General features: G+C 33.4%; 1 protein-coding gene across 1 annotated transcript; it reads right to left on the reverse strand.

The window, feature by feature from the left end:
• Nucleotides 1–11,983: 11,983 nt before the first annotated feature.
• LOC135961493 (dynein regulatory complex subunit 2) lies at nucleotides 11,984–20,464 on the reverse strand. Its single transcript, XM_065512993.1, has 6 exons — nucleotides 20,330–20,464; nucleotides 20,007–20,259; nucleotides 16,566–16,789; nucleotides 15,361–15,753; nucleotides 15,120–15,293; nucleotides 11,984–12,391 (listed from the first exon to the last, which is right to left on the reverse strand). The coding sequence occupies exons 1-6, from the start codon at nucleotides 20,462–20,464 to the stop codon at nucleotides 11,984–11,986; spliced, it is 1,587 nt and encodes a 528-aa protein (XP_065369065.1).
• Nucleotides 20,465–22,555: the final 2,091 nt, after the last annotated feature.

A 22,555-nucleotide genomic window follows, 5' to 3' on the forward strand; every position in this document is an offset into this window, starting at 1 on the left:
AAAAATCAATTATTTTTTGAATGTTTAAATTGAAAATTATGTATATTATTCATAATTTAGTTGTTTAACTAACAAGTCCATACGGTCCAAAAGTACGATCTATATTTGTAAAAAAGCGGACAAAGGTATGGCAAAATTTTAAAATTTCAATTTTGAAATGCCTATAACTCGAAAATTATAAGAAATAAATAGCACACGCAAGCATATTTTTGCTAGATCTGGCGCTTTTCAAAAATATAAAAATCTTTGAAATTTGGGAAACAAAAAAATTGCACTTGTTTAAACATTTTACATGTCGATGGTACCCTAATTTGAGCCCCCATAGCGCAGCCCCTGCAGCATCTGTAGGGCCCATTTTAACAATATAAATTCGAATAGTCTTTGGCTACGCCCATGTCCAATTTTACCCGGACCAGTCGTTTAGAAATGCCAGATTTATTTCCAAAAAATTTTGATTCTGCCCCACTGTGCAAGGTTAGTTACACAAGATCGAGGGCAACCTCAGTATCACAACCAGATCTAATGCTGGACCCAAGTGAGTTTACCTTCAGGAATTTCTAGATGTATTTCTATGTTAATGAATTTGGCAATTCAGCATACTTTTTACAAATGAATTAATAATACATTACCTAGATTTTCTGTCATAATTTCTTCGAAATTTTAATTTTGTGTCCTAAATAAATGCATTTTAAATAAACGAATACATATGTATCTGTATGATTTAAATAACTGTTAATTTGATGCACGTAAGCTAATTTATTGTCATTATTGGTGGAAATTTTATCAAATTTATTTTCATATTTAAAAGTTGTTTTTTTATTGGTTTCCATTAGTGTTTGGTATAGTTTAAAAACCCAATAAAATATTTACACGGTATATGGTTTCTATATTGTAATTTAATTCATAAATTAAATTTATTATTCAAATGTGTGCAGTTGAGATAATAGCAGAATTATTTGTGTTTATAAAATAATATTCTTTGAGAAATCAATTATTTATCTTTGCAGTAATGTCTTCCACATTTCAACCAAAATTGTTAGGTATTTATAAACAAGACAAAGTCGCAGGAATCTTGATGCCAAATGTCTGTGAGACATTTCCTGATATTTTACTCTCTCGTTTCGGTGATCAGAATCGATCTACATAGTGAGCGGAGAACCTATAGATCAAACTCTTTTATAGCTATAGAATAAATAGTTAATAAATTAAAAACCTAAAGAAAAATCTGTATTTTCTATTTCCCTCAAATTATGTCAAAATTCTGGGAAACCCTTCATAAAATTTTAGAAATCTGTGTCATCTTTATCAACAATATTCTACTCAATGGCCATTTTAATTGCATCTTCATCTTGCAGTCTTTATTCCTCAATTATTTATGACATGATTTATATTCTCATTCAAACACTTTACAATGCATTTATTTCATCTGTAAAGGAAGAAAGCAAGATATCACAAAAGCAAAAAAAAACTCATAAATTTGTTAAACGTTAAAAGGTCCAAAAGAAAAGGGCTATGCAAAAAAAGAAATTAAATAAGCACTTCAATTAATATAAAAAGAAATTCCTGGAGAAAAATATTTAACTTTCAAGAATTACGTTAGATAAGATTTGAGAAAAAAATACCTACAAATACAGATGTATGACAAGTTAAATACAGTAAATGGATTAATTGCTGCAAAGGACATTTCAATTAATTTCCAACTATGTACGATATACCATGTACTTTCTTATTCTCTCTCTTATTCTTATCAAAATGTTCCTTCTAATACTTGTCAATGTCGTCAACGTACTTCTCGTACATTTATTTGATTTGATTTTTTTCTTCTGTTGTTCTATTTCTGTAGGCATTTTTCAAGTCTTTGGTGTTTAAAGATTGATGGTTTTGAGAAATGTTCGTACAAGTATGAAAATTGTGGAAATAAATCCAGTAGGAAATTTTGAGCTGAAGACAAAACTTCTTACAAAATTTGATTGAACAAATCACGAACTCGTAAAACTTCCCGATATTATAACTCTAAACTTTTAAAATCGATACACAAAATTGGAATCTACCTTCAGTTTCTTGGTTTCCTGGTAGTGGTATCTTACAGATATTTCCAACCGGGACCAACTGTTCACCTACAGCTACGTACTACACTCAAATACTTATCTTATCTCTTATCCAATTTACTCTTAGATTTTACGAGAAATCTATTAAGATGAAACACCAACATGACATATTCATACGCACAGTAGTATCTGACGATTGTCTACTATTTTGAGCAGCAGTAATGTTGATTCCATTTGCAATGTTTTCGACTTGAGTGTCTAACTGACTGTCTGTTCAATGATTTAGTTCAGTATTGTCGATGCAACTGAACCAAATCATACTTATACGTAGATACGTACGTAGTTGTATGTCTCCTTAGTATTTAAGAAGTAAAATATTGAGAGAAATTGTAAAAACAGTACAGTGGCAAAATGTCACTTGCAGCTAAATATTGTTTGTCACTTGGTTAAAATGTCACAGGATAAATGTGTGAATTGATGAAGAATTCAACTGTTATTTCATCTGTACATACAAAACCACAAGGGGAAGTATTTCCATGTAAACTAGAACCTGAACGAGAACCTGAACCTGAACGAGAACCTGAACATGAACTAGAACTTGAACCAGAACCTGAACTAGAACCTGAACTAGAACCTGAACTAGAACCTGAACTAGAACCTGAACTAGAACCTGAACTAGAACCTGAACTAGAACCTGAACTAGAACCTGAACTAGAACCTGAACTAGAACCTGAACTAGAACCTGAACTAGAACCTGAACTAGAACCTGAACTAGAACCTGAACTAGAACCTGAACTAGAACCTGAACTAGAACCTGAACTAGAACCTGAACTAGAACCTGAACTAGAACCTGAACTAGAACCTGAACTAGAACCTGAACTAGAACCTGAACTAGAACCTGAACTAGAACCTGAACTAGAACCTGAACTAGAACCTGAACTAGAACCTGAACTAGAACCTGAACTAGAACCTGAACTAGAACCTGAACTAGAACCTGAACTAGAACCTGAACTAGAACCTGAACTAGAACCTGAACTAGAACCTGAACTAGAACCTGAACTAGAACCTGAACTAGAACCTGAACTAGAACCTGAACAAGAACAAGAACCTGAACTAGAACCTGAACTAGAACCTGAACTAGAACCTGAACTAGAACCTGAACTAGAACCTGAACTAGAACCTGAACTAGAACCTGAACTAGAACCTGAACTAGAACCTGAACTAGAACCTGAACTAGAACCTGAACTAGAACCTGAACTAGAACCTGAACTAGAACCTGAACTAGAACCTGAACTAGAACCTAAACTAGAACCTGAACTAGAACCTGAACTAGAACCTGAACTAGAACCTGAACTAGAACCTGAACTAGAACCTGAACTAGAACCTGAACTAGAACCTGAACTAGAACCTGAACTAGAACCTGAACTAGAACCTGAACTAGAACCTGAACTAGAACCTGAACTAGAACCTGAACTAGAACCTGAACTAGAACCTGAACTAGAACCTGAACTAGAACCTGAACTAGAACCTGAACTAGAACCTGAACTAGAACCTGAACTAGAACCTGAACTAGAACCTGAACTAGAACCTGAACTAGAACCTAAACTAGAACCTGAACTAGAACCTGAACTAGAACCTGAACTAGAACCTGAACTAGAACCTGAACTAGAACCTGAACTAGAACCTGAACTAGAACCTGAACTAGAACCTGAACTAGAATCTGAACTAGAACCTGAACTAGAACCTGAACTAGAACCTGAACTAGAACCTGAACTAGAACCTGAACTAGAACCTGAACTAGAACCTGAACTAGAACCTGAACTAGAACCTGAACTAGAACCTGAACTAGAACCTGAACTAGAACCTGAACTAGAACCTGAACTAGAACCTGAACTAGAACCTGAACTAGAACCTGAACTAGAACCTGAACTAGAACCTGAACTAGAACCTGAACTAGAACCTGAACTAGAACCTGAACTAGAACCTGAACTAGAACCTGAACTAGAACCTGAACTAGAACCTGAACTAGAACCTGAACTAGAACCTGAACTAGAACCTGAACTAGAACCTGAACTAGAACCTGAACTAGAACCTGAACTAGAACCTGAACTAGAACCTGAACTAGAACCTGAACTAGAACCTGAACTAGAACCTGAACTAGAACCTGAACTAGAACCTGAACTAGAACCTGAACTAGAACCTGAACTAGAACCTGAACTAGAACCTGAACTAGAACCTGAACTAGAACCTGAACTAGAACCTGAACTAGAACCTGAACTAGAACCTGAACTAGAACCTGAACTAGAACCTGAACTAGAACCTGAACTAGAACCTGAACTAGAACCTGAACTAGAACCTGAACTAGAACCTGAACTAGAACCTGAACTAGAACCTGAACTAGAACCTGAACTAGAACCTGAACTAGAACCTGAACTAGAACCTGAACTAGAACCTGAACTAGAACCTGAACTAGAACCTGAACTAGAACTGAACTAGAACTGAACTAGAACTGAACTAGAACTGAACTAGAACTGAACTAGAACTGAACTAGAACTGAACTAGAACTGAACTAGAACTGAACTAGAACTGAACTAGAACTGAACTAGAACTAGAACTGAACTGAACTGAACTAGAACTGAACTAGAACTGAACTAGAACTGAACTAGAACTGAACTAGAACTGAACTAGAACTGAACTAGAACTGAACTAGAACTGAACTAGAACTGAACTAGAACTGAACTAGAACTGAACTAGAACTGAACTAGAACTGATCTAGAACTGAACTAGAACTGAACTAGAACTGAACTAGAACTGAACTAGAACTGAACTAGAACTGAACTAGAACTGAACTAGAACTGAACTAGAACTGAACTAGAACTGAACTAGAACTGAACTAGAACTGAACTAGAACTGAACTAGAACTGAACTAGAACTGAACTAGAACTGAACTAGAACTGAACTAGAACTGAACTAGAACTGAACTAGAACTGAACTAGAACTGAACTAGAACTGAACTAGAACTGAACTAGAACTGAACTAGAACTGAACTAGAACTGAACTAGAACTGAACTAGAACTGAACTAGAACTGAACTAGAACTGAACTAGAACTGAACTAGAACTGAACTAGAACTGAACTAGAACTGAACTAGAACTGAACTAGAACTGAACTAGAACTGAACTAGAACTGAACTAGAACTGAACTAGAACTGAACTAGAACTGAACTAGAACTGAACTAGAACTGAACTAGAACTGAACTAGAACTGAACTAGAACTGAACTAGAACTGAACTAGAACTGAACTAGAACTGAACTAGAACTGAACTAGAACTGAACTAGAACTGAACTAGAACTGAACTAGAACTGAACTAGAACTGAACTAGAACTGAACTAGAACTGAACTAGAACTGAACTAGAACTGAACTAGAACTGAACTAGAACTGAACTAGAACTGAACTAGAACTGAACTAGAACTGAACTAGAACTGAACTAGAACTGAACTAGAACTGAACTAGAACTGAACTAGAACTGAACTAGAACTGAACTAGAACTGAACTAGAACTGAACTAGAACTGAACTAGAACTGAACTAGAACTGAACTAGAACTGAACTAGAACTGAACTAGAACTGAACTAGAACTGAACTAGAACTGAACTAGAACTGAACTAGAACTGAACTAGAACTGAACTAGAACTGAACTAGAACTGAACTAGAACTAGAACTGAACTAGAACTGAACTAGAACTGAACTAGAACTGAACTAGAACTGAACTAGAACTGAACTAGAACTGAACTAGAACTGAACTAGAACTGAACTAGAACTGAACTAGAACTGAACTAGAACTGAACTAGAACTGAACTAGAACTGAACTAGAACTGAACTAGAACTGAACTAGAACTGAACTAGAACTGAACTAGAACTGAACTAGAACTGAACTAGAACTGAACTAGAACTGAACTAGAACTGAACTAGAACTGAACTAGAACTGAACTAGAACTGAACTAGAACTGAACTAGAACTGAACTAGAACTGAACTAGAACCGAACTAGAACTGAACTAGAACTGAACTAGAACTGAACTAGAACTGAACTAGAACTGAACTAGAACTGAACTAGAACTGAACTAGAACTGAACTAGAACTGAACTAGAACTAGAACTGAACTAGAACTGAACTAGAACTGAACTAGAACTGAACTAGAACTGAACTAGAACTGAACTAGAACTGAACTAGAACTAGAACTGAACTAGAACTGAACTAGAACTGAACTAGAACTGAACTAGAACTGAACTAGAACTGAACTAGAACTGAACTAGAACTGAACTAGAACTGAACTAGAACTGAACTAGAACTGAACTAGAACTGAACTAGAACTGAACTAGAACTGAACTAGAACTGAACTAGAACTGAACTAGAACTGAACTAGAACTGAACTAGAACTGAACTAGAACTGAACTAGAACTGAACTAGAACTGAACTAGAACTGAACTAGAACTGAACTAGAACTGAACTAGAACTGAACTAGAACTGAACTAGAACTGAACTAGAACTGAACTAGAACTGAACTAGAACTGAACTAGAACTGAACTAGAACTGAACTAGAACTGAACTAGAACTGAACTGAACTAGAACTGAACTAGAACTGAACTAGAACTGAACTGAACTAGAACTGAACTAGAACTGAACTAGAACTGAACTAGAACTGAACTAGAACTGAACTAGAACTGAACTAGAACTGAACTAGAACTGAACTAGAACTGAACTAGAACTGAACTAGAACTGAACTAGAACTGAACTAGAACTGAACTAGAACTGAACTAGAACTGAACTAGAACTGAACTAGAACTGAACTAGAACTGAACTAGAACTGAACTAGAACTGAACTAGAACTGAACTAGAACTGAACTAGAACTGAACTAGAACTGAACTAGAACTGAACTAGAACTGAACTAGAACTGAACTAGAACTGAACTAGAACTGAACTAGAACTGAACTAGAACTGAACTAGAACTGAACTAGAACTGAACTAGAACTGAACTAGAACTGAACTAGAACTGAACTAGAACTGAACTAGAACTGAACTAGAACTGAACTAGAACTGAACTAGAACTGAACTAGAACTGAACTAGAACTGAACTAGAACTGAACTAGAACTGAACTAGAACTGAACTAGAACTGAACTAGAACTGAACTAGAACTGAACTAGAACTGAACTAGAACTGAACTAGAACTGAACTAGAACTGAACAAGAACTGAACTAGAACTGAACTAGAACTGAACTAGAACTGAACTAGAACTGAACTAGAACTGAACTAGAACTGAACTAGAACTGAACTAGAACCTGAACTAGGAGCAGAAACAAAATCTGAACCTGAAACGGAGCTAGAACCTGAAAAAGAACCTGAACTAGACCTCTTTGTTGTTATTACAACTTATGTTTTTTCTAAAAAAAATACTTATTTTCCTTAGGATACTTCACCTCTTTCGGTCAGAAAAACATCTCAAAAGGGATGAATACAAAAAAGTGCAGACTAAAACATTCATTGGATTTATGTCATTACGAAATGAACTAGAAGTAATTAAAAAGTTACTGGAACTAAATCTAACTAAATTAAAATATAAAAATTTTATTGATTTTATTCATATTTTATTTTCCATAAACATTATTTTAATTTAATTTTTTTATTCTAACACACTTGAGCACGTAAAAATATATGTATGAATTTAGCTTGAGCTTTGAAACTTATCATAACATTCATAACTTGACCAGACATAGATGAGGGTGTGTAGTCATGTATATAAATGGATTTTGGTTAAGTTGTATGGTTGTCTATCTGTCTGGTTGGTTGGTTGGCTGGACCATGCAGATGTTATTTTGTCTTTATCTCTCACTGTTGTAACAAACAAGTTGTGTTTTTTGTTTAAGATTTATTGCACTGCTTCTTCCTGTAAATTGTTGTAATATGCCTTATACTATTATTGTAGGTATTGTTAGTTTGTGGGAATATTTGCTGCAGAATGCCAAGTCCGTGATTGCCTTTCCAAATGATTATAGCATTCAATATCTAATGATCTATTAGTCGGCAGTTTATGGTTTTGAAACGTTAAAATATACAAATTGCTAGCGTTTTTCTTGTCTGTATATACAATCGGGGATCGAACTCGCAACCTCATATTGATAGTCCGGCACTCTATCGTCAGTATCATTTTTGAGAAATAAGTTTTGGATTGACTTTTGAAAAGTCGTTGCCTGCCATTTATTATTCTCACTTAGTTTATATCCAAATATTCTTACCATATATTTTATTCAAATCTTTGGCCAATGTTTAAATGAATGTCTGTATTTGTTATTTATTTTTCTTATTTGGTTGTAATACAGATTTTCCCTTCATGCTGCACCATGAAGCCATTCACATACACATGCCAAAAGAAGACCTTTTTTATGGTTTTAAATGAAAAGTTATGACTTCTTAAAATGTCTTACCACTCCACCCGCCAACCAAAACAAAAAAAAAAAGAAATATATTTTTATGTCTAGCAGAAAAAAACCACCCACTTTATAAAATAAATTTAGCTTAGGTTTGCAATAAAATTTTGAAAATATTCATATTCAGGCAATTTATTTATATTATATATATTTTATTTTTCCAAGGGATTGTTCTTTTATTAAGATTGTGTCAGTTTTTCCTTTGCTGCAGACACAAAAAATGTAAATTTGCTCTTAAGTTATTTGGTGTAAAGCTGGAAGCTAGGAGGTTTAGAGTTTGAAAGGGAAATATACGTTTTTTTTCTTGAAATGTCTAGATGACCAATGGCTATACAATCATATAATTTGCTAAATTATATTAAACAAATTTGCGTAGAGAATAGTTGGGAACATGATACAGTGTTAGCTGTTGATAGTGAGCAAATGTGGAAAATAATGTATACAATTGGCTGTTTTCCTTTTTAATATAAAGCTTTAATTTAAAGATTATCGACAGAAAAATTGATACAGAACTTCGAACTTGCATTTTTAAGAAGGAATTTAAATTCACCTTAATTATACCCTTATCTACATCGTTGCAATGGACTTTGAAATATCTATCATTAGATATCCATATTGTCTATATTAATGACTTAGTAATTCATATATAAATCAAAAATAGGTCAAAAATCGTGGTTGTCCCGGTTTTTTGCTCATATCTCCGTTATTTATGGACGGATTCTGCTGATTTTAAATAGCAAACTTCTCGAAAGCAGTCTGGCAGAATTATTGAAGATTTGGAAGATATCTGGGGTCTTCAGAAAATTGATTTCAACGAACAGACAGACGGACATGGCTTAATCGACTCCGCTATATATAAGGATCCAGAATATATATACCTTATAGGGTCGGAAATGAAAAATGTAGAAATTACAAACGGAATGACGAACTTATGTACATATACCCTTCTCACGAAGAAGAAGGGTATAAAAAGTGGTTAGTGAATTTCTTTGTGACGCCGAACGTTCTGGACGTCCAGTTAAGGTCTCTACATCCGAAACAATTGGAAAAAATTACGATATAGTATTGGCTGATCGGAGATTGAAAGTGCGAGAGATTATTGAAGCATCTGACATGGTTTCAATTTTGAATAATCACTTGGGTATGAGACAGCTTTCCGCAAGATGGCTGCCACGTTTAATCATAATCGGGTACACACACATGTGCAGTTTCCATGGTAAAAATCCATAAACTAGGCTATGAAATGCTCCGTCTTCCGCTCTATAATCCGGATTTAGCACAACTTGAAGAAATATCTCGGTGGAAATAGAGAGAGAGCGTCCTGCATCGATCGATACAAATAGAAGTCGGATTGGACATGGTCTGGTATATAAAACGGGTGAGACAAAAGTTCCCAACCACTTCATTCTAAATACTTTTCAACAGGTATTGCAACATTAGGCCGAGCGTTTTCATGATGGAATATTACTTCGCTTCAAACGAATATCTTTCGTTCTTAACAGGTTCCCTGTGATGAACTGGCCAGATTTCAGCAGCTCATAATAGATAGGACCCTTTTGGTCTCTCGGCTTCACAGAGAATTCGCCTGGTTAGCCGTCCTTCACATACGATCTCTTACGCTTCGGGTTATCGTAATTGATCCATTTTTCATCGCCAGTAATGATTCGGTGCAAAAATTATTTTCTTTTAAAGCGTTTAAGCTGCATTTCAGATATTCCAAATCTATCAAGATCTGTCGGCTTCAATTCGTATGGTATGCAATTTCCCTGCTTTTGGATGTATCTTGCTGCTTGAGTAGCTTCCAATGATTATGCAAGCTCTTGTTGCGTTTGACAACAATCTTATGGATTAATGTCTCCAATTCTTGGTCTTAAAACTTTTTTGGTTTCCTGAAGATCTTTGTCTTCCGTGTCAAAATCACCACTTCTGAACAAACCATCTCTCACAAGTTGAAACCAATGAAACACATTCACCATAAGACCCCTTTCACACTAGGCAATTTAGTTGCGCAAGTCTCTTGTGTTTGTTGATGTCAGTGGTAATGTCGTGTTGAGGAGAAGACAATTTTGCATGCTGTTTTGTTGTTGGGCAAAAGACTTGTGCAACTAAATTGCCTAGTGTGAAAGGGGTCTAAGCAATGTTGAGCTATCGGTGCTTCAGTGGCACTTTTTTCCAAATTAAAGAAGTAAAGCAATACTTCCCGCATATGACGCTTTGTTGGTACCAAATTCGACAAAATTCGAAAAAAAAATCGAAATGTCGTAAAGTATAGAATGTTTTTGAATTGTTTTAAATAAATTTTGAATACCGACCGTAAATCAAAAAAATCATTCGTATTTTTTAAAATCCAATACAAATTTTGTTTAGACGATGAAATTATATTATGATGCTTGAATTTTTGACAAATATTAATACTCAGTATTGCCGTCTATAAATACCTTTAACGATATTCAAGTCTAGATCATGACTGATCTTAATTAAACTAATTCGTAAAATTTATAAATTTCCCAATTTTCCTCCTAAACTTTAGCAGTTATCGTTCACAGTCGCAATTGTAGTTGAGCGTTAACATAAAATAAAAGACTATAAATAAAACATTAAAACGCATTATTTTCTTTTATTTTCTTGGGCTCATCAAAAGAAAGTAGAACATTATTTTGGCGTTTCTTAAATTTGTCATCTGGTATTATAAAAACGAAAACGAACGAAAAAAAATATGTTGATATCTCCGGTGATTGATTTATTGTAACAAATAAAAAATTCACAGAAAAGAAGAAAAAAAAGACTCAAAAAAACACTTACAGATAAACTCAATTCGACACGCAAGGAAGGAAGGAAGTTGGTAAATGAGAAGTGCGGTGAAGCACTAAGTTGAAATAAAGGACAGTGGCAAATCATTACAGCCTGATGGAAGAAAAGAATATAACAAAAGTTACACAAACAAATAAGGACAAAAAATATATAGTAAATTGTATGTGTGTAATGTGAAATAAACCATCAGGACAAATAAAAATTTTAACATTTCTAAGCTTCAAAGATTATTTTTGGATTTTGTACTTTAGATGGTTTAGAAAGGAGCCAACCAACCAACAAAACAAATAAATAAATAAACGTGATAAATGTTGAGGTGGCAACAAAATAAATGAAACTTGGTAACGGAATTTATGTATAACATTTAATAAATTTTTCTTTTTATTGTTTGTCAAATTTTTTTTTGATGAAAGCCACCAGAAATAATCCAACGCCATCAAATCGAATGAAGCATATTTTTGTTATTGCTATTAAATGACCATGTCCTTTGTTTCTTCTCATTTCCTTTTGTCAGAAAGCCTGACAACAATACCAGATTAAGTGGGAAATTTTGTTGGAGGTGATAAAAAAAAAATAATGTTTTTTAGATTATTAGTTTTCATCTTTTGTATTCAAAGTTATGATGGTTTTATTACAAAAATTCAATGTTTTATGGCCACAATTTTGGCCAATCTTTGTTTGCCTTTTGTCATTACTTTCGAACGTACTGCATTGGTAAAATTGGCTTCTGTTATACAGGCAAATGGTTTTATAACTCGCCTTCCAAAATTAACATCTGCACTTTGACACTGTTTTCGAGTATTTAAATCATAATGTTCCACGCGTTCCACACGCATGCTACTGGGTCTTTTGGCCAAATAATCATTGATGTGATTGTTAATGCCATTGCTAATGTTTAGGTTAATTAAACGCTGTTGAAGCTCGGCTTTTAAACGTTCATTTTCTTTTTCCAGCGACTTTTTACGTTGAGTCAAACAAACTACATCGATTTTCACATTGTTGACACGTTTCCAGAAGTTCTCCATTAAGAACCAGTTACAGAAACCATCCTGGAAAGTTAAAAAGAGAAGAATGTGAAAGTTCATTTTAATAATGTTTGATTTTGAGTAAATTTTGCAACTTATTTCAAAAAACAAACGATGCACAGTGGTATGAGAATAAAAAAAGATGGAAATAAATCTGTAACTTCTAAACCCTTACGCCTATTTAAATGCAATTTCACATGCGCAAAGAGATAGTGTGGTCGAATTTAAGTTTTGAATTTGGTAAATTCTCAGCGAGTTGTTTAGTTTTCCCTAATTTATTTGACACGTAAAAAACATAAGGTAGACATGTTATATATCAATGGATAGAGGATTTTGTCTACTTTTCAAAAATGTATATAACTTTTGACAATTAAAAAATTCATGGAATACTTTTTTGAAAAACATGACAAAAAATGTTTTTTATTGAATTTAGCATAGATACAAATTTTTCAAATTGAAATAAAATTTTTATTTATGAATATTTTTTAATGAAATTTCACAGTTATGAAATTTCACATTTCTATTTAAAATGCAAAAATGAAAACAAATTTTGAAATTTGTTATCAAGTATTCCGCAATTCCTAAAAAAATCTTGAAAAATCCCAAAAATGGGATTTTTTTGTTTTTTGGCTACAATATCCATACCAGGGGCGGGGTTATCGGAACCCTTTACAAAATAATTAAGAACTTATTGGGCCATCTAAAATAGGTTCCTATATTTTGATATCGAATATGCGATTTGAGAATTTTTGCCCTAAAGTTGAATTTTACATAAAAAATAGGCATTTTTTGAATGGACGTGCTCCCGTCGGTATCAAAAATTATAAATGTATTTTTCATTTAAAATATTTGGCGTAAAGTTAGCTTTTCAAAAAGTACAAATTCATTATACATCCTGTTAGAAATTTTTTAGATAACTTAAAAAGAATAAAAGTACTTTTTTCCCAAAAAAAATTGTGGAAAATCGCCTTTTTTTAATTTTTTTAAATTCAAATGAATATAACTTTGGACTCAGCCATGATTTTTAAACACTTCTTTCTTTATTTGATATATAGATCTATTGTTAATGCTATAAAAGAAAAATGGATAAAATCGGGGAATATTTGGAACCGCGGTCACCAAAAAACTGGAGTAGGGTGGGTAAAAATGTTGAAAATTAAATTTTCAAATGCGAATATCTTCTAAGCTATAAGAGATAATTGATGGGTTTTATGTAGTGCTTGACGAGGAGATTCTATATGTGTAATTTTTTTTAAATCGTAACACAAACGAAGAAATAGGATCATTTTACAAATTGAACATACCCGAGGTGTCCTCCTTTGGGAACCACTGGTCCCGTTCCTGGTCGGTTCATGAGGTCCAAATTCAAAACTTAACACTTCCTCTTTGCGCATGTGAAATTTCATTCAAATCGGCCTAAGGGTTTAGAAGTTACAGATTTATTTCCCTCTTTTTTTATTCTCATACCACTGTGCGATGTGCGATCTGTTAAAATAAATTATGGTGGGTGGATGACTTAAAATACGGGATTTTTTAAATTTTTTAGCTGTCATTTTTAAACATTTGTACAATAGAAATTTACTGGAAGTATTGGCCATTGTTAGGTATGACCTTTTCCCATCTTTCTGGCAACATATGGATTCCGAACCAAAAGAACTTCTCTTCTTTTGAGTCCAAGAACGGATCAAGCCAATTTCGGATACTATGTTTCAAAGTGAAGAGTATCCCAGAGAGAGCGTTCTGCATCCATCGAAAAAATAGTAGTCGGACGGAACAAGGTCTAGACTATAAGGTGGGTAAGGCAAAACTTCCCAACCACTTCTTTCTAAATACTTTTTAACAGGTATTGCAACATGTGGCCTAGCGCACAGTGCTTCATAAACTTTGAATGCAACGCACTGGCCCCCATTAGCAGTCTGCAGCTGCTAAACACCACAACCACGTGAAATTTCGTAACAATATCTTCAATAGTTCCTGAGATACCGAATTATTCTAAACCACTGAGGAGCGTTTTCATGAAGGAATATTCTGGCTGCATATTTAGAGCGTCTTCCGGCCTCTGCTCGCTGCAAACGAATCAGTTGCGTTAGGTACAGGTTCCATGTGATGGTCTGGACATATTTGAGCAGCTCATAATAGGACTCTTTTGGTTCCACCAAATATAGATCATTACCTTAGCGCCATGGATATTGCGTTTGGTTTCTATTCGGACGGGCTTCACATATGATCCTAATGCCTTCAGTTTTCATCACTAGTAATGATTCGGAGCAAAAATGTATTTGATAGCGTTGAAACAACATTTCACTCATACAAGATTGTTCTTCAAGATCTCTCGGCTTAAATTCATATGGTCCCAATTTCCTTGCTTTTGGATTAATCCTACTGCTCACAAACGTTTTGATATTGCTGATTGAGTAGATCTCAATGACTTTGCAGGCTCTTATTGAGTTTTACAACAATATTTATGGAGTAATGTCTCCAATTCTCAAACCTTTTTGGCTGACATGGGTGATGTTTGTCTTCCGTGTCAGAATGACCACTTCTGAACCGCACAAACCATGTCTAGCACGTTGAAACCGATGGAACACAATCACCATAAGCTTTGGTGAGCAATGTGAGCGGCACTTTTTTTCAAATTAAAGAAATAAAGCAAAACTTCCTTCATATGACGATTCGACATTTTCGAAACACTGGGAACTGGCTATCAACGAAGCCAATGAGGAACTGAAATTATAGTTGCTGATGTTCTTACCTTTTGCTCTTCCTCTGGCATGTCCTCCTGTAACTCATTCTCATTTTCAAACATAATTTTTGTTATGGGCGGCAAGCCCAAAGGTAAGATCTTCTCCTTTTCCGTCTCAAATTTACGGCAAACTGCAGCCAATTGCAAAATTGTATTGCCCTTGTCACACAAGATTTTAAAATACTAAAATTCAAGCAAACAAAAACCAATTACTTGCAACCAATATCTTCCTCTCTCTCTCTCCTCATACCTTTACCGCCTTATAACTCTCCACACTCATTAGCTTAAACTTTTCCTCATTATCTTGCATTTCACGATCAACTCTCTCCTTCACATCATTAAACTTGTTGCTTAAATGCTCCTTCATAAGTTTTAAATGCTTTAAACGTACTTCACTTGTATCTTCAGCATCTGCCAAAGTCAACTTCAAACTGGCCAATTGATTGCTGGCCTTTTCGATTTCATAGCAATAATCTCGTGTTTGATTCGTGTACTCCTCGTCGCGTTCTTTTAGATCCATATAGTCGGCATAGAAACCTTCAGTGTGAGCCACATAGTCGGCTAAAGCTTGCTGGTATTCACGCCAAAGTTGTTCGAGTTTGTGTTCTCCCTTTTCGGTGATTTCTTCGATGCGTAATTGCATCTGGAATAAGGGAAAAGAAAGAGAATTAATTCTAATGTTTCGGAATAAAATGTTAAATTTCAAACAAAGTGTTTTTAGGGATTACATTTCCCTTCTTTCTAGGGTTCCATAGTTGAAATGAAAAGTGGAGATTTTTAATAGTTGCTTTTTAATGCCCAATAGAACTTAGGAACTGTCATACTCTGGCAAATCAAATCATAGATTCATGCTTGATCAATGCTACCAAATTATCCAAATTTACTTTGAAAATCAGTCAACGATTTGCTCAAATTATAGGCGACTATCATAATTTTTCGCTTAACGGGTTTTTTAATAAACATAATTACCAGAATAATGCTCGAACCTCATTTCATAAAAAATTAAGCCAAAGCTCGCTTTACGGTTAATGGATATCGTTACCGCTCCATGATCAATGATTTTTTGTTTGAAATTATGGATGAAATTGATCCGTGCAAATTGACCTTGGCCTCCTAGGTCGTGGGATTTGACAATTCTTGATAGTTTCCTGTGAAGCCATTGGTTTTTGCTGATAAACCAGCAGCAATTGACGTATGTAGGCTAACATTGTTCGTAACATACAGCCAGCAATGCTCGAAAAATTTACCCAAAATTAGACGTCTAGAATGCGCGGTGGCCATATACCCGAAATCACTTTCCAATGTAAATGCCATGTATTGATCTTACAAATTTGCTTCTCTAGTTCAACCCTATGTTTTTCAGTTTGTCAACACTTTTGGGATAAAGATTGTTTGAATTTATTCAGCAAACCATCTACTGTTCGAAGAGGCAATTTAGAGAACCCTCCTTCTTACCTCGGCTTTAATGTCATCCAACTGGGCCAGAAATTTCTCATGAGCCATATTCCTCTCACTCTCATTTTTCTCCTCTAGCTGGTAGTAAACACACTCCAAATGTTCTCTAGCTCCAATACTCAAATCTTTTAACTTCTTATGATCATCCTGGAATTCTTCCAACATTAAATGCTTTTCCGAGTCATAATTGTCACGAAAGAATTCCAAACGTTGTTGTTGAATATCTAAAATGGAAAGAACACTTTAGTACAAGTCAATTTCTATTTCAAACCTAGGTTCAAATACCCCAGTGGGTCAGAATCAAATTTTTTTGGAAATAAATCTGTAATTTTTAAACCGATGTAGTATTCGAGTTTAAGATATTAAAATGGGCCCTACAAATTATCCAGAAAGTGCAATATTTTTGAAGTACGGAGCACAGTTGTATGAGAAAAAAAGAGGGAAATAAATCTGTAACTTCTAAACCCTTACTCCGATTTGAATGAAATTTTACATGCGCAAAGGGGAAGTGTTATCGAGATTAACTTTTGAATCTGAAGCTCATGGCCCCACCAGGAGCTGGGCAAGAGGTCCATAAAGTAGGACACCTCGGGTATAATCAATTTTATTAATGATCCTATTTCTTCGTCTGTGTTCCGATTTCAAAAAAAATACATATATAGAATCTTCGTAGCTATCAATTATCTCTTATAGCTTAGGAGATATTCGCATTTGAAAATTAAATTTTCAACATTTGTACCCACCCTACTCCAGTTTTTTGATGACTGCGGTTCCAAATATTACCCGATTTTATCCATTTTCCTTTTAGAGGATTAACAGCAGATGTCTAAGTATATCAAGTAAAGAAAGAATTGTTTAAGAAGCATGACTGAGTACAAAGTTAGATGCATTTGAATTTAAAAAAATAAAAAGCGATTTTTCGCTATTTTTTTGAGAAAAAAGGACTTTTATTCTTTTTAAGTTATCTAAAAAATTTCTAAAAGGATGTATAAGGAATTTGTACTTTTTGAAAAGCTAACTTTACATCAAATATTTTAAATGAAAAAAATGTATGATTTTTGATACCGAGGGGACCAGGTCCATTAAAAATACGCCTATTTTTTATGTAAAATTCAAGTTTAGGGCAAAAATTCTCAAATCACATAGTCGATATCAAAATATAGTAACCTATTTTAGATGGCCCAATGTGTTCTTAATTATTTTGTAAAGGATTCCGATACCCCCCCCCCCCTAGTATGGATATTATAGCCAAAAAACGAAAATACCCCATTTTTGGAATTTTTCAATACTTTTTTGGGAATTGCGGGATTCCTGATTACAAATTTCAAAATTTTCAATAAAAAAGTCTATATAAGTGTAAAATTTCGTTAAAAAATATTTATAAATAAAAATTTTATTTCAATTTGAAAAATTTGTATTAATTCAAAAACTCAATAAAAAGCATTTTTGTCATATTTTTCAAAAAAGTATTCCATGAATTTTTAAATTGTCAAAAGTTATATTCATTATTGAAAATTCTCTATCCATTGATATATAATATGTCTACCTTATGTTTTTTACGTGGCAAATTAATTAGGGAAAACTTAACTTAAGTTACAGATTTATTTCCCTCTTTTTTTTCTCGTACCACTGTGCGGAGTTTAAAGTGTTATATTTTTGAATCTTATTGGGATATTGACTTCAAAATTAACTTACTTAACAAAAAAATTAGTTCGGAATAAACGTGGATCAAAGTGTTTCTAATATTTTCAATTTTATTAAAATTTTCAAACAAATTTTAGTTTTAGAAACTCAATAAATAGGTAATATGTAATAATATCTTTATTTATTAACAAAACTCGACGGAATTTTCAAAGTTTTTTAAATTTGCCATTCTAAATAACAAATTTAAACAAAAAAAAATTGTCAAAAGGTCAAAGGGAATCCAGCAATTCCTAAAAATTTAAGCGAAAATCCCAAAAATGGTATTTTTTAAAATTTTTACCATAGGGTCCAAATTTTCTTCGGAGCTGGGAAAATACTTTAGAGATAAATAGGGAACACATCAAGGTTTATAAAACTGCATTCCGTTTTTTGATCCCCGTTTTGTGATTTTAGAAAATGTTGCCCAAATTTGAAATTTTGATAAATAATTGGTGAAATTCCAAAGGGCGTAGGGGCGATATATTCGAAAAATAGGACATGTTTTTGATACCAAAATATTATCCATAAAGTCGCTCTATAGAAAAACGTAAAATTGTTATATGTTCTTAAAGAAAGTTTTTTTTTTATAAAAAAAAAGAGTTAAGTCATTTTTTGAATTTTTAAATTGAAAATCATTTATTTTTAGATCCATAATTGATAACGGTCTGAAATCTTTTGTATATTATTCGTAATTTAGTTGTCTAACTAACAAAAAAAGGTCAAAGAGAATCCCGCAATTCCTAAAAATTGGAGCGAAAATCCCAAAAATGGTATTTTTTAAAATTTTGACCATAGGGTCCACATTTCCTTCGGAGCAAAGAAAATACTTTGGGTGTAAATAGGGAACACATCAAGGCTTCCAAAGCTGCTTACCGTTTTCTGATCCCAGCTTTAGGATTTTAGAACATGTGGCCCAAAGTTGAAATTTTATTAAAAAGAAGGTCAAATTGCGAAGTGCATAGGGGCGACATATTCGAAAAATAGGAAAACACCAAAATGTTTTCAGTAAAGTTAGCTTACAGAAACACATAAAATTATTATATGTTTTTAAGGAAAGTTTTTGTTTAATAAAAATAGATTTAAGTCACCTTTTCGCCCGAAAAAACAAAAAAAAATTTTTAATTTTTAAATTGAAAATCGTTTATTTTTGTATCCACAATTGATATTGCTCTGAAATCTTTTGTATGTTATTGGCAATTTAGTTGTCTAACTAATAAAAAAATTCAAGTTCATTGGATCCAAAAGTACGCAGTAGATTTTTAAAAAAGCGGGCCAAGGTATAGCAAAATTTTAAAATTTCAATTTTGAAATGCCTATAACTCGGAAATTATAAGAGATAAATAGCCTAAATATCTTTGAAATCGGATAGGAAACAAAAAATTGCACGTGTTTAAAAATGTTACTTGTCGAAGGTACCCTACTTTGAGCCCCCATAGCGCCGCCCCTGGATCATTTGTAGGGACCATTTTAATAACTTAATCTCGAATTCTCCTTGGCTACACTCATATCAAATTTTATCTTGATCGGACCAGCCATTTAGAAATGCCAGATTTATTTCCAAAAAATTTTGATTCAGCCCCACTGTGCAATCCCGTAATAATCCATATTATCGTTAAGAATTATATTTTAACCATATCGAATCGGTAGCCAATCTTGCTAGAAATAAAGTTTAGTTTAACAGGCAGCCGTGCAATTTTGCAAAGCTCAGTTGGGTACATTTAGTTTTTGCCTTGTAGAAACCAAACAAAAAAAACCTACTTATGAAATACTGCACCATTTCCATATGAGCCTGAGACATGTTATCATGCTGGCCATGGGCCACTTCTAAATCGTTAAGCAAACTCCTTATCACATTATCTTTATGATCCATCATATCCTTGCAATATTTTTCCATTTCAACGATTTCCTTACGCAATTCTTGGCACTTGACCTGACGTAAAATGGAACGCCACTCCTGATTGATTTTGGCCATATTGAGACGGCAAAAGGCTTCTTCGCGCTTGAGTTTGTTCTAATAAAAATATACAGAATTAATAAACATTTCATTATTAAAAATTCCAACTTTGTTATAAACTAAACACCTTCATATACATGGATATCAATTGCATTTTACGCCTTCTGGCCTCTTCCTCTATATCGGCTCTTAGTTGTAGATAACGGGCCCGTTCCTCCTCCGACATTTTGGCCAATTTGTTGCCTTTACCCTTTTTACCCATTTTGCTTTTAAATTTTTATTTAAAATTTAAGCAAAGTTTAGCTAAGTTTGTTACAATATCTCTACTTTTTACAGCAAGTTTTGTTTAAACACTAAATTTCATTTAATTTCAATTTTTAGCCAGTTTTGTTTATCTATTTTTACCACCCCTACTTTTCCTTGGTTTCCTGGTTACGTTGGCAACTTAATTTAGCCATATAAACAATGATTTCCTTAAATTTCCTGTACACATTTCTCTTTTCTCCAACTCAGTTTAATTCTATGATTTTCAAAGCAATCTCTAACAAGTAAAAATAGCAAAATGGTAAGAATCTCTATAAAACTGTTAGTTTTTCCATTTGAAATGATTGTATTTATCATAAACACGTATCAGTCATGCAAATACATACACACATTTTTGTGTGTTAACATTACGTATCTCATCTTAGATTTTCCCTGAAATCGTAAGTTTTTTTTTCCATTCAAATAGTTCGAGTTAAGTTCGTTTGTGCTGTGTTATGGTAAGCATTCCGTTTAGCCATAAATAAATATTGATATTTCAGCTTACATGTGGCTTACAACTCATTCAGGGATTATTTAACCTTGTTGCTGTTGTTTTGATATCGTTTCTTTATTCGTTCATTTACTCCTAAAAATGTTCTATGTTCCTCCGCTCTGTTTCTAACTTAACAACAAAAACTTTTTCCAAGATAAATACTTGAGCAGCAGCAATATTACTTTTCGTAATACTTAAAAACAGTTGTAGCAGCGAGGGCTGTTTGGTAAATCATGCTCATCTGGGAAATTCATTTGGAATTCAGGATTTTTCAATAAAATGTCTATTATTTTTGACTGACTGACTGATTCATAATCGCACAACCCAAACGGCTGAAGCTAGAACCATGAAATTTTAACTGTCACCCCAAAACGTTCCGATAAGAAGAGATTTTTGGAAATTCGAACGTTTAGGGGTTAAAAACGGGTAAATTCGGTAACCTTATATCTTCAAATCTAATAAAGATACAAAAAAACTTGAAATTGCATGTTACTCCATTTAAAAAATAAGCTGACAGGTGTTTCGTACTTTTTCGAAATTCGAACCCTTTAGGGGAGAAAACGGGTAAAAACTTATTTTGGTACTTTTTTTGGCACTCTATGTATCTTTTAAACCAATAAACATAGAATCAAATTTTAAATCGTATTCTTTACTTATCAAAAAATAAAAAATATAAGTTTGGTACTTTTTGGAAATTCGAACCCTTAAGGGATAAAAATTGTGTTTATTTTTGGTACTTTTTCATAAAATATGTTTTTCTATAAATTGACATAGACATACGAATATTTTATTAAGAACACCCACCACGATATAGATTTTTATTTTAATAATATTTTACCACCGCAATGGGGATAAAACAAGTACCAAAAAGGGGATAAAATCGGGAAAATACATTTTATTGCAAATTATTAAGCCGATGTTGATAATTTTTTTAACATTGGTTCCTGGAATCATAGAAAAATTAACTAACAGGTTGTTATTTGGAACTCGAGAGCCAAGGTGTATTTTAGGCCAAATCCGGGTAAACAGTTTGGTACTTTTTTTAAAACATATTCTTGGGCACATTAACACAGATTTTAATCGTTTGAGACATGTCTGTAGCATAAACAATTTTTGCAAAAATGAAAAAATTTTAAATATCAAACGTGAAGGGTGTTCAAGGAGGAAAAGGGAAATTGGTACTTTTCTCTTAATGGTACTATTTTAATATTTTAAATTATTTCACTTATCGACATTAAAGTTAGCTGATATGTATCTGAGTGAAGTTAGTGTTAGAAATAGGGGATAATATTTATGTACCAAAAAGTGAGAACTGAACTATAGGTACTTTTTGAATTTTCTATAACAATGGACTTAGAAACATGAAATTAAACATATGTATATGGTCCTAAGTGAGTGAGAATTCTAGGGGAAGACTTTTTGGTACTTTTTCTTTATTCAAATGGTACTTTTTGTAATTTCTTCACCAATGAACCTAGAAACATGAAATAAAGCTTACATGGGCCTGAGTGGGTGGGAATCCAGAAGTGGCTGCTTTTTGGTACTTTTTCTATATTC

Source organism: Calliphora vicina, chromosome 5, assembly GCF_958450345.1.
Source record: "Calliphora vicina chromosome 5, idCalVici1.1, whole genome shotgun sequence".
NCBI classification, from domain to species: Eukaryota; Metazoa; Arthropoda; class Insecta; order Diptera; family Calliphoridae; genus Calliphora; species Calliphora vicina.